This window comes from Neophocaena asiaeorientalis, unplaced genomic scaffold, assembly GCF_003031525.2.
Source record: "Neophocaena asiaeorientalis asiaeorientalis breed wild unplaced genomic scaffold, Neophocaena_asiaeorientalis_V1.1 scaffold133, whole genome shotgun sequence".
Taxonomy (NCBI): Eukaryota; Metazoa; Chordata; class Mammalia; order Artiodactyla; family Phocoenidae; genus Neophocaena; species Neophocaena asiaeorientalis.
The window spans coordinates 1,955,531-1,972,030 of NW_020174429.1; the positions used below are offsets into that span (position 1 = coordinate 1,955,531).

At 37.9% G+C, this 16,500-nt stretch overlaps 1 protein-coding gene across 3 annotated transcripts in view; it reads right to left on the minus strand.

Moving 5' to 3' along the window:
- DYM (dymeclin) overlaps positions 1-16,500 on the minus strand; it is a 375,649-nt gene that overhangs the window by 320,017 nt on the left and 39,132 nt on the right. For all 3 annotated transcript variants that reach the window (XM_024756785.1, XM_024756783.1, XM_024756784.1), the window contains exon 3: positions 1,712-1,764. In XM_024756785.1, coding sequence (XP_024612553.1) covers positions 1,712-1,764 — 53 coding nt within the window. The remainder of the gene's footprint in view (positions 1-1,711; positions 1,765-16,500) is intronic.

Here is a 16,500-nt window from a genome sequence, read left to right on the forward strand (position 1 = left end):
GAATACTGCTAAGTGAAAACATAGAAATAATACCACTTACATAAAATTGCGCATATAAGTCAATACACACAGAATTACTGATAAAATTTTGATCTTACCACAAAAGATTAGCAATGATTTCCTGCACTGTTTAATATGGGAAGACTTTAATTTTAACTATACCACTATATTGTTAGAATTTGGGGAATTAAATATATATATATATATATATATATATATATATACACATACACATATTTGCTATTCTCCAAAGTAGTTTTAAATATAGAATGACACACTTAGATACATAATATCAAGTGAAAAACACAGATTAAAATAATTGAGTATGTGTATTTAATATGCATGTAAATGTATATCCAAAGAATAAATAACAGAAGGCAAAATATTACCAATAGCTACGTCAGGGTTGTGGAATATGAGCAATTACTGCCTTTTTTACACTTTAGTATGCTTTCCACATTGTATTAATAAGTAACTATTACTCCCAATTTTAAAATGTTATTTTTGTAAAACCCCAAGGTCACATTAAAAACCATCATCATAATAACTGCATTAATATCACTGTTACATAAAATTAATTTTCAGCAAACTGTCATATAGGTTTTTGATAGTCAGCTCTGTTTAGCGCAAAATCCTCAAATCTATGGTTATAACTGCAGACAAAATTCAAGGTAACTATTATAATACCACCTCTATCATTACCAACATAATTTGTTTTTAAAAGCAAAAATATTTCATCAAAGACTGTTTTTGGCAGAGTAACTTATATGGGAGTTAGCCACATAGCTTACATGGAGCACATCCATAAGCTTGATTTAAAAACAAGCTCGTCATCACTTATTAAGCTCCGGTCCACCAGTCGTTTCACAGATACGTTATCTCTAATTTTCAAAGCAACAATGAAATGTAAGTATAATCATTCACATTTTTTAAAGCATACATTTCTTTCCAATTGCTACCAATTTGAAAGCAAAGTATTTGAGAAATGAGGTCCAAAAAAAGGTAACATTTGTTGACATAAATAATGAATAATGACGAGATGCTAGGCACTATACTGGATGTTTCGTATGTTATCTGACTTCTTCCCATGAGAATCCTGCAATTTAGATGAGGAAATTAAAGCTCAGCTAGTAAGTAACAGAGCTATAATTAAGACCATGAAATAATTCCAGAGCCCATGCACCTTACCATAATATCAAGTTGTTATTACTAATTTGAGAAGATTCCTAATATATTTTCCTATTGAGTGATAATTATTCTAGTTAACAAATCCAGCAACAGCATATATAGTGCGTGCAGTTGGCAAAGCAAAGGATGAATGATCCATATTCTCTAGGAACTATACATGCAACTACAAAACAAAGAATATTTTGGGTTTTTCTCAGTATTTCAAAATTTGTAAAAAGAATAAGCTCTACGGCTTAGTGGAGTCCATTACCACTACCGCAAATAAACCAAGCATGTGTCTCATTGCTGTTAACTGAATGAGAACCTCTAGAGGCATCAATAAACACCAAGAATATAATTATTAGTACAATTATAATTATCATCATCAACAAAAATATATCACTTCATTAATTCAATTCACATTGCACCAGCAAAATCTGTAACAGAAATTTTGAAATAACTGTCTCCACACACATACATATATATACACATTACACACACACACACACACACACACACACACACATTCATTTTTCCTCCTTACCTAAAGACCTGCAGACTGAAATGGTTGCCTCCTCCAAGAGCTTCAACTCGGTACTGGAAAATGAGAAAAAAGGTAATTAATAACTATAACATTAACTATGTACATACTAACCAGTTAAAGGAATACATAAAAATAAAGACAAGAAAGACAATTTAGAAGGAAAATAAGGTGTACAGTGGTAAACAATAATATCAGCTAAATAAAGCTTCTATTCTCAATGTAATTAGAAAATTTACTATAATTCTCAACATGAGACTCCTAAAGAAAAGCACTTGGGGCGCCTTGCCTTTTAGGTATTGAGGCAGGGAGGAGAGGTGGGGCTGGTGGGACTTAGAAAAATTCGAGAAAGGTATTCTCAAACACAGAGCACAAGGCAGGGGCCTCATGTGCCCATTTCCAAGGAAGTACTGATCACAGGATTATAGTTATTTAGAAAAATGCCATTATTTTTCTATAATACTTTCAAATGGTTCAACAACAACAAAAAAGAAACAAGGCAAGAAAAGAGAGAAAACACAGACATAAGCTTCAATAATTTATAAATATACAGAAAAACAGAAGCCAATGCAAATTGACACAGAGACAGGAGAGAAAGACATAAAACTCTTAGATTTAAAAACTGGGGAAGCTACAGGACAGTGGATCCAGCAGTAATTTCTTACATATGACACCAAAAACACAGGCATCATCAAAAGAAAACATAAATAAATTGGACTTAACCAAAATTTAAAACTTTTGCACATCAAGGGATACTACCAAGAGAGTGAAAAGTCAACCCAAGAGAATGGGAGAAAATGTTTGCAAATCACATACCTGATAAGGCACTAATATCCAGGATATATTTTTTAAAAACTCTGACTCAACAACAACAAAAAAACCCGAACAACCCAGTTTAAAAATCTGCAAAGGATTCAGATAGACATTTCTCCAAAGACATAAAAACGGCCAACAGGTATATGAAAATATGTTCAACATCAGTAGTCATTAGGGAAATGTGAATTAAAACCACAGTGAATACTACTTCACACCATTAGGATGGTATTATTAAAAAAAAAAGAACCGGGGGGGGACGGGAGAGGAGGGGAGGGAAGGGAAAAGGAAAAAAAGTGTTGGAGGGGATGTAGAGAAACTGGGACCCTCATGCATTGCTGATGGGTGTGTAAAAAGGAGCAAGTGCTATGAAAAACAGTATGGCAACTTTTCAAAGTATCAAAAAGAGAATTATCATATGATCCAGCAATTCCACTTCTGGGTATACATATACCCAAAAGGACTGATATTTGTACACCCACATTCACGGCAGCATTACTCGCAATAGCCAAAAGGTGGAAGCAACCAGTGTCCATCAACAGATGAATGATGGCACAAAATGTGGTACATACATACAATGTAATATTACTCAGCCTTAAAAAGGAAAAGTTCTGACACACACTACAACATGGATGAACCTTGAAGACATTATGCTAAGTGAAATAAGCCAGTTGCAAAAAGACAAATACTGTATGAGTCCACATCAAATCCACAGAGACAAAGTAGAATGGTGGTTGTTATTGGTGTGGTTGGGAACAGGGAGGTGGGGGGATGGGGGAGGGATAGCAAGTTAGTATGTGATGAGTATGGAGTTTCAGTTGGGGAAGATGAAAAAGTTCTGGAGATGGACGATGGAGATAGTTAAACAGCAATGTGAATGTAGGACGTCCCTGGTGGCGCAGTGGTTAAGAATTCGCCTGCCAATGCAGAGGAAACGGGTTCGAGCCCTGGTCCGGAAAGATCCCACATGCCGCGGAGCAACTAAGCCCGTGCCCCACAACTACTGAAGCCCGCACGCCTAGAGCCTGTGCTCCGCAACAAGAGAAGCCACTGCAATGATAAGCCCGCGCACCGCAATGAAGAGTGGCCCCCCCTCGCCCCAACTAGAGAAAAGCCCACGTGCAGCAGCGAAGACCCAACACAGCCAAAAATAAATTAATTAATTAATTAAAAAAAAAAACAATGTGAATGTATTTACTTAATACTACAGAAGTAAACACTTAGAAATGGCTAAAATGATAAATCTTATGTTGTGTGCGTTTTGCCACAATTTAGAGAAAAAAGTGCATTCCAATTCCAATTCAACTAGTTACTAGCTATATAACCTAGGGATCGTTTAACCTTCTTTTAGTTTTCTCATACATAAAACAGAGATGATAAAAACAGTACCTGTTTCAAAAGGTGTGGTTATTAAGTTATGTAATATGTATAAGGCACTTAGAACAGTGCCTGGCACAAAGTAAAACCTCAATAAATGAGCTACTATTGATTCCAAAATGCATTGCTTTTTTCCCAGTTAATAAATTAAAATAATGCTTTACACCTATGTAACCCTTTAAAAGTTTTTCAAAGCACTTTCAAATTTATTAGCACATGAGAACCTCTTCTAATGAGCAGGACAGTTATAAACCCTATTTCAATAGATAAGCAAACTGAGGCTTCCAAGGAGTTTAAGTAACATTCCAGGAATCAGCGGAAGAACAAGAACCAGCTTTACAGCCTGGTGACTGGTTTAAAAATTTTGTTCTTTTCTGCCAACACACATGGCACATAGCAAATCCTCCAAATGGGCAACTCTTTCAAGGGCTAGTTTAAAAACCCCTACCTCCCAGGATTCTCTGCTGTTGCTGCTGAAGCATACTTTTTAAAAAAAACAATCCATAAGCACCAATGCTTTTGACAAGAAAATTTTAGAGAAACTATGAAAGAAAATGGATTACTTCAGCTATTTCTAGAACTACGCTGTCCAATATGGTAACCACTAGCTTACATGTAGTGGCTGACCACCTGAAGAGTGGCCGGTCCCAACTGAGATAAACTGTAATACAAAATACATACCAGATTTCAAAGATTTTTTTTAATATAGAAAATACTTCATTATTAATCTTTATGTTCATGAAATTATAATATTTGGGATATACTGAGCTAAATAAAACATACTATTAAAATTAATTTCACCTGTTTTATTTTACATTTTTAACATGGCTACTAGAAAACTTCAAATACATTCCAATCTAACCTTTTATTTCTATTAGAGCTACTCTAGAACTTGTCTCCCAGCAACTGAAGACAGTATCATGTATAAGAAGTACTGTGAATATACACAAAGCTAAAACTAATTACTTCAGTGAATATGCCATTACCTTAAGAATCTCAAATTATATTCATATTCAAAAAGATAAATATCTTTCCAAAGTAATCTTTAAGTTTCTAAGATTGAAAAATTTTTAGCCAAAAGTACCTAGAAATGATTCTATAGTCAACTGTTTGCATGTCCCTGGTCTTTATCCCTGTATTAGATATTTTTGGAGAGTCTGCCCACCTCATATGATCTGTCTACTGTCCTCCCCCTCCCTTTCTTCTACCTTCCCACCTACTCCTCAGGGGTGAGCAGAAGCAGACATGGCTTGTTCAGCCTGACCCCCACTCCCTGGCCATAGCTGATGGCTCAGAGATAGGCATCTAACAAAAGCTATGCCAGAGTCTTGGGGAATTTGGAATTGAGATGTAAAGACAGGTTCTCCGTATGGCTGGACCTGGCCTGCCATGCTGAGGGTTATAGGAAGCCATCCTCTATCCACTGAGCAGCAGAGATAAACAAAAAGGACAGTCAGGATTCCTGCTGGCCTTGTAATTCTTGGGACCAGTTCTTCCTGAAGCCTAGCTGTGTTTCTCATCTGGGATTCTATGAGACAGCCCTTTCTCTTCATCACATAAGCCCCTCTTTCTGACATATGCTAAATCACATTGATTTTTGTTAATAACCAAAAGACTTCTATTATAATAAATCACTGTGGTCAGATTTAATAATATACATCAGTAGTTGGCAAGAAGTGAAAACTATGAATTACTCAGTTTATGGGTTACTCGGGCAAAAAATAAAAGTAAAGACGTATAAAATGCAAAAGACTGTAAAGAGTTTTATGAGGCTAATAACTAGACCACATGCATAAAGTCTGTTTCACTGGTGCTTCTACTTTGAGTCAATAACACTCTCTTAAAACCAGCTGGAACCAAGAGCTTCAATTATATACATGTGGCTACAATCTTCAAAAGCTCCGGAATTTGCTTGTTCAACAAACATTGCCTGGGTGCCCAGGACATGCTGGGCTCTGTGAAAGATGCTGCCTCTGCCTCCAGGCTACACAGAGGAATGAAGAATCAGACAGACTGTTTAGTGCAGGGGAAGTACGCAGATCAAGCCCGGCCCTGTCCCAACCTACCCTCTTAGCACTCAAGGAAGGCATCCTGGAGGAAGTGACTGTCTGTCCTGAAGGAGGAAGAGACTGTCTGTCCTGAAGGAGGAAGAGAAGGCAGTTGGGCAGACAAAAAGGGACGGCTTTCCAGACACAAGGAATGCGTACGCAAAGGTATGGCAGTCACAGAGAGCCTGGAAGGTTCTGGGAAGCAGAGGTTAATCAACACTGGAGAATGATCAACTACAAGCCTGGAAAAATATACCAGATGGCTGGAGTATGGAGTTAAGTTTCTCAACTCATTCTCAACAGAAAGGTATTGAGTGTTCCCAAAACAAAAGCAAAAACCAGGTTCTGATTTCTTTTGAATACAATATTAGCCTGAAAAAAAGAATTAATCCCAACATGTATTAGTGAGGTTGGTTTGGACACCATTTCCTCCAGGAAACCACCTCTGATCACCAAAGACCAGGTAAGAAGCCCTCTTTCTGTCCCAACAGCACCCAATCATGAAACTGAGCACCCGGTAGCAAGACTGCCAAGTTATGTCTGTAGCCCCCCCTAGATTGTGTGCTCCTTGCTCATCACAGCATTCTCAGCCTGGTACAAATCAAGCACTTAATAAAAATGCACTGAATCAATGAAAGCCTTTGTCAGACACTTCACTACCAGAGGACAAAATTCCCTCCCCGTCCCTCAAGAAACACTTCACACTCCCCAGATTTCAAGGCAACATCTGCCCCCAAGTTTACATTTTTATTAAAATATTTTTAAAGACACTTATTTGTTTCTAAATGTAAAATAATATAACTTTTTGAAGCAGGCTGGTTTCTTTGTCACTCAAGGATGAAGAGACAGGAAAAGCTGGGAACTATCCCACCTCTGCTAGAAGCTCTGGCTTGTGGTTAGCCAGCCAGCACCTACCGTTCTGTAATTAGGCCCCTCAAGCCTGCGTCCTCTACACATGGCCGTGATCTGAAACAGCACCACAGCTACCACACTTCCTCAACAATCACCACTGTCGATCAGAAGCATCTTGAGTATCCAGATCATAACCTCCGTGAGAACAGAGAAAATGTCTCATTCATCCGTGCCTTCCCCCACCATGCCTGGTACAGTGGCTCAGTCAAAAGAAGAACACATGGCAATTACCTATTAAATGAAGGATTCATAAAGCTCTGTTTGTTGCAGTGTTATTTCTACAAAGGAAATCAGCCAGGCACACCCCTGCCAAAAGCAACACACTGACTGTTATAATAGAATTCCTTTCCTCCCATCCCTCCATCCTCCAATTTTCTAAACTTTTCGGAACATTTTAAGAATAATGTTTCCCATGTGCTTGATGTAGAGCTAAAATGAGGTGGTAAGCAACCGGGGTGGCTGGTAACTGTTGCCGCGTGTTTATAGGCATTTTTGCACAGTACTGTTTAGTTAAACAAATGAACTCAGACGTTCTGGTAGCAGGCAACTTACAAATCATCATTTGCAGTAAATAAAAGTAAAATTGAAATGCAAAATATGCCAATGTTTCCAAGACAATTACAATTAGAAACCAAATGCTGTTTCTGAAGGCAGATTTGGGGCACTGGAGGCATACAAAAGGGGGGCAAAAAGGCAGCAAATATTCATACCAATACAGATTAAATAAATTAATATCACAGAGGTCTTCAAACTTCCTGTATACATAAACTCCACAACCAGGTCAATATGGAAAATGTCATTAATGAGAGATTAGGGATAAATACTTAAAACAAGTCATCTCTTAATCAAACATTTGCTAAAGGAACTAAACTCTAGATAAACAATCATATTGCTCCAATGGCCCGGTGTGACTCTGTCTGAAGCAATCCTTATATGTGACAGCAGACCAGGCTCCTCCTCCTCAGAGCTGCTATCATTCCAGCAACAACATAAACAGATGGATTCACAGAACAGGAATCTCAGTTTTGCGGGTGACACCCCGATGGACAATGAGACCTATGGGACTGGAGAGCCATGCCCAAGAAGCTCTCACACACACTGGAACATTTGAAACTGGTCTAAGCGATTTTTCCAGTTTTAAGAACCTTCATTGGGCTTCCCTGAAAATAATTCAGCAAGGAAGTGATTATCAAGATTTTCACAACTATAGGGAAGTTCTTAAACATTATGTGGCCATTTCTGGGCTATATCCTAAGTCTATTCCCTTCCTTATTTAGATTTCATGAAGGGACTCTCCCTCGGGAGAGAACATCAACGTCAACCTCTCACTCTCCACATGTTCCAGTGACAGTTTCCACAACAAAATTCCCCAATGAATACCAATAACACAGCTGGATTACTTCTAAGTTATGTCTCAAATAATCATTGTCATCTCTGCCACCTCTGCTGCCTCTGCTGGGACGTGTACGTAGCAGAGAAGACTTACAAGGTAAAATAGAGCAAAAGAGAGAAGAATCTTAATGCCATCTAAAGGAATTTGGATTTTATCCTACATAAAATAGGAAGCCAATAAACATAGAATCAAAAATATACACTAACTGGACATCCCTGGTGGCACAGTGGATAAGAATCCACCTGCCAATGCAGAGGACACGGGTTTGATCCCTGGTCCGGGAAGATCCCACATGCCACGGAGTAACTAAGCCCGTGCACCACAACTACTGAGCCCAACTGCTGCACCTACTGAAGCCCACACGCCTAGAGCCTGTGCTCTGCAACAAGAGAAGCCACCGCAATGAGAAGCCTGCACACTACAACGAAGAGTAGCCCCCACTCAGCGAACCAGAGAAAGTCCGCACACGGCAACGAAGACCCAATGCAGCCAAAAATAAATTTTAAAAAAATCAAAAATATACACTAACTGGACTTCCCTGGTGATGCAATGGATAAGACTCCACGCTCCCAGTGCAGAGGGTCCGGGCCTGATCCCTGGTTAGGAAACTAGAACCCACATGCATGCTGCAGCTAAGGAGCCCTGGAGCCACAACTAAGGAGACAGCCTGCTGCAACAAAGGAGCCCATGTGCTGCAACTAAGGAGCCCGCCTGCCGCAACTAAGACCCAATGCCACCAAATGAATAAATAAATATTTAAAAAAAAAAAAACCCAGCTGGAATATTATAATATATATAGAGACACACTAACAGAACTCTTCACAGAGCAGCGAGGTGCCCCAGGTGTACAATCGTTAAGTCTTCAATCATCTTCAAATTTTTAGCAAAAAACAAAAGGACAATGTGAACAGCAACAACAATAATAATGCCTCTAGTAGTACATATAATAAAGCCTAACCAGACACAGCCGCCACCATAATTAACCACTGCCGCCTAACCAGACACAGCCGCCACCATAATTAACCACTGCCGCCTAACCAGACACAGCCGCCACCATAATTAACCACTGCCGCCTAACCAGACACAGCCGCCACCATAATTAACCACTGCCGCCTAACCAGACACAGCCGCCACCATAATTAACCACTGCCGCCTAACCAGACACAGCCGCCACCATAATTAACCACTGCCGCCAACTGCTGGGCCAGCAAACTTGGATACACTACTATTCCTAAAGCAGAACACAGTCAACTACCTAATCTTTAAAAATTCTAGTTTAGGGACTTCCCTGGCAGTCCAGTGGTTAAGACTCTGCCCTCCCAATTGAGGGAGCACAGGTGTGATCCCTGGTCAGGGAACTAAGATGCCACATGGTGCATGGCGTGGTCAAAAAAGAAAAAAAAAATTCTAGTTTAATTCCACTAAAATAATATACCAAATTGGAACACTAGTAAGAAACAGTAACAGAAATAATATAGATGATTCTGTTCCCACTAGATTCACAGACTGGTCACTTTCAATTCTTATACTCCAAGTGTACTACCCTCTCGATTTAACCATTACCATCAATTAACAAACTCATTCCTGCGTACTGCTCGCATGGATTTCCAACCATTCCCGTTACTGAAGACAACATATGCTCCCATATAATGGAAAGATTCCAAAGCCACATATTTAAATTCCAGCTTCCTCATTCCTATTGGTATGACTAGCCAAGATACTTAATTTGAGCGGCTCAGTTTCCTCATATGTAAATGGATGTAAGGATGCCACCATCTGATAGGATAGTTGTAAGGACTACGTAGCAACATGTGGAAAGTGCTCAACACTCCGCTCAATGAATGTGAGCTCCCTAACCCCTCAATGACAAAATGAAATGAATCTACAAGTGTTAAACTGTCAAACTTTGCATATATTTATTCCTTAATACATCTTATAAGTAATTTGCCAGTCTTCACCTTTCTTCCCTCCATGGGGCAGAGGACAAGTATAAGGCATAATTTAGTAATTTTTGAAGTAGTTTTACATTTTGAAATAGTATCAAAACAGTTGTGTCAATCTGTAGATGATCTGCTTTGATTTTATTTCCATTAATATGTTACTACAGAAGTATAACACTAGTGGATTACAAAGGAAATCAATATTCCTTATTCACCTAGCAAAACTTCTCAGTATTAAGTAACGTTTAATAACTGGCAGAAAAGAAACTTATGTCTAAGTAATTTTTCTTTTTTAAAAAAGAAAATAATTTTTATTTATTATTGTAAAAATGAACCATACTAAAAACCACCAGGAGGAAACACCACACACCAATCAGAACTGTTAAAATAAAAACCAGTGACATCAAATGCTGGCAAGGATGCAGAGAAACTGGTTATCACATATATTACTGGTGAGAATGTAAAGTGATACAGCCACTCTGGAAAACAGTTTGGGCAGTTTTGTATAAAACTAAGCATTTACCATATAACCCAGTCATTGAACTCTTGAGCATTTATCTCAAAGAAATAAAAACTTATATTCACACAAAAACCTGTACACAAATGTTCATAGCAGCTTTATTCATAACAGCCCAAAACTGGAAACAATCCAAATGTCCTTCAATAAGTCTTTAAACAGAAACAAACTATAGTATACACACAACACAGAATATTACTCAACAAAAAAAAAGGAACGAACTATGATACACAGAACCACCTTAACAGATCTCAAAGACACTATGCTGAATGAAAGAGCCAATCTCAAAACGTTACATATTGTATGATTCCACTTACACAACCTTCTTGAAATAAAAAAATTATAGAGATGGAAAACTGATTACCGGCTGCCAGGGTTTAGAGATGCGGAAGGTAGAAAGAATGGGTGTGGCTATGAAGGGAAAGCACAAGGGAGCCTTGCTGGTATGAAACAGTTATGCATCTTGATTGTGGTGGTGGTTACACATGTGATAAAACTGTACAGAGCTATACATGTGCACACAAATGAATGCATGTATAACTAATTGCTGAAATCTCAATAACTTTTGTGTGTCAATTTCCTGGTTTTGGTACTGAACTAGAGTTACGCAAGATGTTACCATTGGGGAAAACAGGGAAGGATGCAAAGAACCTCCCCTGTACTACTGTGTGTGTGTGTGTGTGTGTGTGTGTGCAACGTCCTGTGAATCTATAATTATTTCAAAATAACAAGTTAAAAAAAAGAAACATAAAAATAAAGGTATAAAAACTTACACAGAAGAATTATATAAATATACACATTTTTTAAATTAATATTATATAACACAATTTTGCTTCAACGAGATTATGCTACGTGAACGATTTTATAACTGGCTTTAACCACTTAATATGCTGTGGATTTTTCCATATCTATAAACACATAATCATTATTAACGACTATATATTGTTCCAGTGTGCAGATGCACCATTTTTGTTTGTTCATTCATCTGGACGCTTAGGATTGTTAGCAATTTTCTGTTATAAACATTGCTATCAATGTCTTCATACATACATCTCTGAACTTGTCCAATCATCTCCTTAACATAAACTCTAGAAGTGGAATTGCTAGGTCAGTGACACTTCTGTTCTGATGAATACTGCAAATTACATTCCAGAAAGATTTAACCAATTACCATTCCCACCAAAATGTATAAACCAAAATGCATAACTGTGGCTTAACCCATACATATTCCTAAATCTGCAAAATTACAAACCCAGATCTTTTGACACCAAATCCAATGATTTTTATATTCAGATAAGCATGTGTTGACAGTAAGCAAGCATAAGAACCTTCATGACAAATACAGATTTTTTTTTCCCCTTTAAAATTGCCTATAGAGAGGAATTCATAAAGGATGTGACATCTAACTGGCAAATTATCATGTCACTGTAAATTTAAAACAAATTCTATTCAACACCACCTAAATTCTTTCACTGTACCAGGCAGACAATTTTTGTATCAACTAACATGGATGGTGGGGCATATCAAGAAACCACTGTACAGAGAGTTTACAGCTTCTTCGGATTTAAACTCTGTGTTACAATCCTCTTACATGACAAACAACTCTGGCCTTAACTTGAAGAATGGTATAGTGAAGAGGATACAGAAATGTTCGATTGTGATAGAAAAAGAAAAAAATTAGCAAATATGAAGTAAAAAACTGTGGATATTTTTCAATATAAAGAGATGATCAACTATATCACCCATTTATGCAGAAAATGTGTCCAGATGTCATGAGCCATGATTCATGAGGTGACAGAAGAAAAACAACCCTGGCCTTGATGGTTAGATCTGCTCTCCACCACAACCTCAGGGAGACCCTGCCATTAGTTCGTGTATGAAAATAAAAAGACCAGAGCTCACTGTTACAGCACGCATCCCTTCATTCATCAACAGAGTACCACTGTCAGATGGCAAGTGGTTTTCCAAAACTGACAAATAAACAAGAAAGAACATTTGTTGGTAGGGGAAAAAAGCTAATTTCATATGAAGCCTGTAGTTCAAGAATACAAGGGTCCACAACCAAAATAAATATATAAAACGGGTCATCTAATGAACTTAACACCTATTCCTGATAACTGTCACACATAAAAATATATGTAAGAGTTATTTACAGTATTTTAGTCAGCTGGTGTAACAAGTCAGACAGGCTACAGTTGGCAAGTAAAAGACTCACCATGGGAGTTCACAGAAGCAGCAATACTTAGGCTGATAACTTAATTGATGACCCAGGACCTAAACCATGGAGGCAACATACAGCCCCAGAAGGAATTATTTGTGGTCCTTTAGGCAGTTTCTACCATCCAACATTTTCTTTTTCAACTTTCTCTTTTCTTTTCTGTCAACCCATCTATCTCATTCTTCTTCATGTGTCCACACTACAAATTTTTAAGTAACGTAAGAGGTACCAATGGAAACTGCCAGGCCATGGTGCTGGCCCTCCGGGATTAAAGAAAGAAAAAAGAGGTTGAATAATACATAACCTTAGAAAAGAAGCTTACCAAATGGTTGTAGAGCAACCTAAAAAAAAAAAAAAATCTTATCATATTCTCAAATGTAGAAGTAACTTAAGTTCCCACATAAACTCAGATTAAAAAAAAAATATTTACACTAGAGAGAAAAATAATTTATTTAACAAAACTCAAAACTGCAACTAAGTATTGTAAACATTTAGCAGATTTTCAGTAATTTGAACTCCACTAACATAGAATTTGGGGTTGTTTGGCTAAATTGAGTTGAAACTAACTTTTAAGTTATATTTTAAAGAAAGTATTTCAACATGGGAGAAGACTAAGGAAAAGAACTGTTTAACCTCCTACAGAAGAAATATATTCAAAGACTTCAGCATATTAATTGTTGATATGCAAATAAATTTGCTGATTAGCTATAACTTGTAATCTGTAGAGGCCTATATACTATTCAAGGTTCTCTCACCTTGATTATTTCATTTGATTTCTTTTAAAAACCCTGAGAAGTTGACTAACGAAATAAGAGTATCCTCAATCTACAAGTGACAGAAATGGAGAAGCTAAGTAACTGGTCCCAGGTCACAATAGAAAAATAAATATGTCAAACTGCTAGTTTAATACTCTTTCAATATGAATAATATTTAGCTACTTTTTTATTAAGGGAAACCCACATAATATCAATCTAGAACATTACCACTAACTGGAATTTCTATATATACCTAACAGAAGTTATCATAGATGTATTATTATAAAACTTACATCTGTTATGATTTAAATCATTTAAAAATTATGTGAATGATACAGAACTAGAAGAAAACAGAAAAAATTAAGTCTAATAACAAAAGTGGTAAGGTGACAGATGACTTTTTTGTAACTGCTATGAAATCATAAACTATAGTTTGGTAAGAAAGCTAAATTTTTTAATTACATATTGCCGAATTCACAGCTTTCAGTAATTTAGACTGGTTTTATTCTACTTTGTTTTTTAATTTATTTATTTATTTATTTTTGGCTGCATTGGGTCTTCATTGCTGTGCGCGGGCTTTCTTTTAGTTGCGGCGAGCGGGGGCTACTCTTCGTTGTGGTGCGCGGGCTTCTCATTGCAGTGGCTTCTCTTGTTGCAAAGCACAGGTTCTAGGCACACGGGCTTCAGCTGTTGTGGCACATGGGCTCAGCAGCTGTGGCTCATGGGCTCTAGAGCACAGGCTCAGTAGTTGTGGTGCACGGGCTTAGTTGCTCCGCGGCATGTGGGATCTTCCCGGACCAGGGCTCGAACCCATGTCCCCTGCATTGGCGGGCAGATTCTTAACGACTGCACCACCAGGGAAGCCCAATTCTTAAGTCTTTTTCACTGAAAATTCCACCATAAAATGATTTCAAAATTGACATTTTATATTAATAGTGTCATTTTCAGCCCACAACATACATTCTCTAACAAATTATGTTTGTCAGTTTAAGACACAACATGAGTAAAATCAACACGTAACCATGCAGAAAAGCACAGAAGCACTTCTAAAGACATTTTCCCCCTTACCTTAGCAAAGAGAGAATTATGGAAATCATTCACAAAACCAACAAGAATCAGCCCATTCAGTGGTTAAACTGTGGAAACGTGAATGTTTTAAAAGAGGCTATTCAAAGGAAAAAGTTAAAGGATAAAAATTGCATATAAATTTATTATAGCAACTTTTAATGCACCAAGCAGAACCAAAAAGTATTTATATTCATGTGATTCACAGACAATCCTATAGGCTGTCATTCAACTTCCAAAATGGAAGAAACTGTAACTATTAAAACGTAAAAATTTCAGCAACTATCATGCATGATCATCCTGCATTTATTTTCTCAAGAAAGCAACAGAAAAAAATGACTTAAAAATTCAGATTCCAACCAACACAGTGAGAAAAGGAAAGAAAGGTATACTTGGAGCAAAACTTACTTTCTCCCTTATTTTAATGCTTTAAACAATGTTAGTTATGTTTTCCCCCACTTAAGCTTTTAGTTTAAGGGAACAATCAACCCTGGGCAAACTCAAGCACCTTCTAAAATAATTTTGTGTAGAAAGGTATAAATAAAACATAGGGAAATAAAGGTTTTTACTCAAGATATAAAAGCTGAACTTCTTTTGGTCCCACAATCTGAGAAAATAAGATGCCACAAAAAGTCTCGAATTATTTATTCCCTTAATAAAATGGCCTAGTACACTATTTTGGTCACCATTCAAGAAAGCATATGATGAAAGAATTAGAGACAGTTTAGAAAATGGTTTAGGAGTTATCCCAGGCCCACCTCAATGACAGAGCAGGTTGTTTCAACTTGAAAAGTTCTAATAAAATTGTATATAAAGTGTGCCAAAGAGAATAAAAATATAAAAGCAGAGACAAGCATCAAAAATGCAAAAAAAAAAAAATTTTACAATCACTTCTTTCTGTCAGTTAAAAACTTCTGACCTAATTCAATCAAAGTTTCTTTTCCTGTTTCTTAGCAGGAAGATGGCAGAGGAGTAAGACGTGGAGATCACCTTCCTCCCCACAAATACATCAGAAATACATCCACATGTGGAACAACTCCTACAGAACACAAACCGAACGCTGGCAGAAGACCTCAGACCTCCCAAAAGGCAAGAAACTCCCCACGTACCTGGGTAGGGCAAAAGAAAAAACAGAGACAAAGAATAGGGACAGGACCTGCACCCCTGGGAGGGAGCTGTGAAGGAGGAAAAGCTTCCACACACTAGGAAGCCCCTTCGACGGTGGAGACGGGGGTGCTGGGTGGGGGGAGCTTTGGAGCCACGGAAGAGAGCGTGACCCAGGGACAACTTCCCCAGAACACACAGCACACCTCAGGCTATTGCAACGTCCTGCTGGCCTCTGCCGCCGCAGGCTCACCCCTCATTCCGTACCCCTCCCTCCCCCCGGCCTGAGTGAGCAAGAGCCCCCTAATCAGCTGCTCCTTTAACCCTGTCCTGTATGGGTGAAGAACAGACGCCCTCAGGTGACCTAAACGCAGAGGTGGGGCCAAATGCAAAGCTGAGTCCCTGGGAGCTGTGCAAATAAAGAAGAGAAAGGGAAATCTCTCCCAGCAACCTCAGAAGCAGTGGATTAAATCTCCACAATCAACATGATGTAGCTGCATCTGTGGAACACCTGTATAGACAACGAATCATCCCAAAATTCAGACGGTGGACTTTGGGAGCAACTGTAGACTTGGGGTTTGCTTTCTGCATCTAATTTGTTTCTGGTTTTATGTTTATCTTAGTTTAGTAATTAGAGCTTATTATTACTG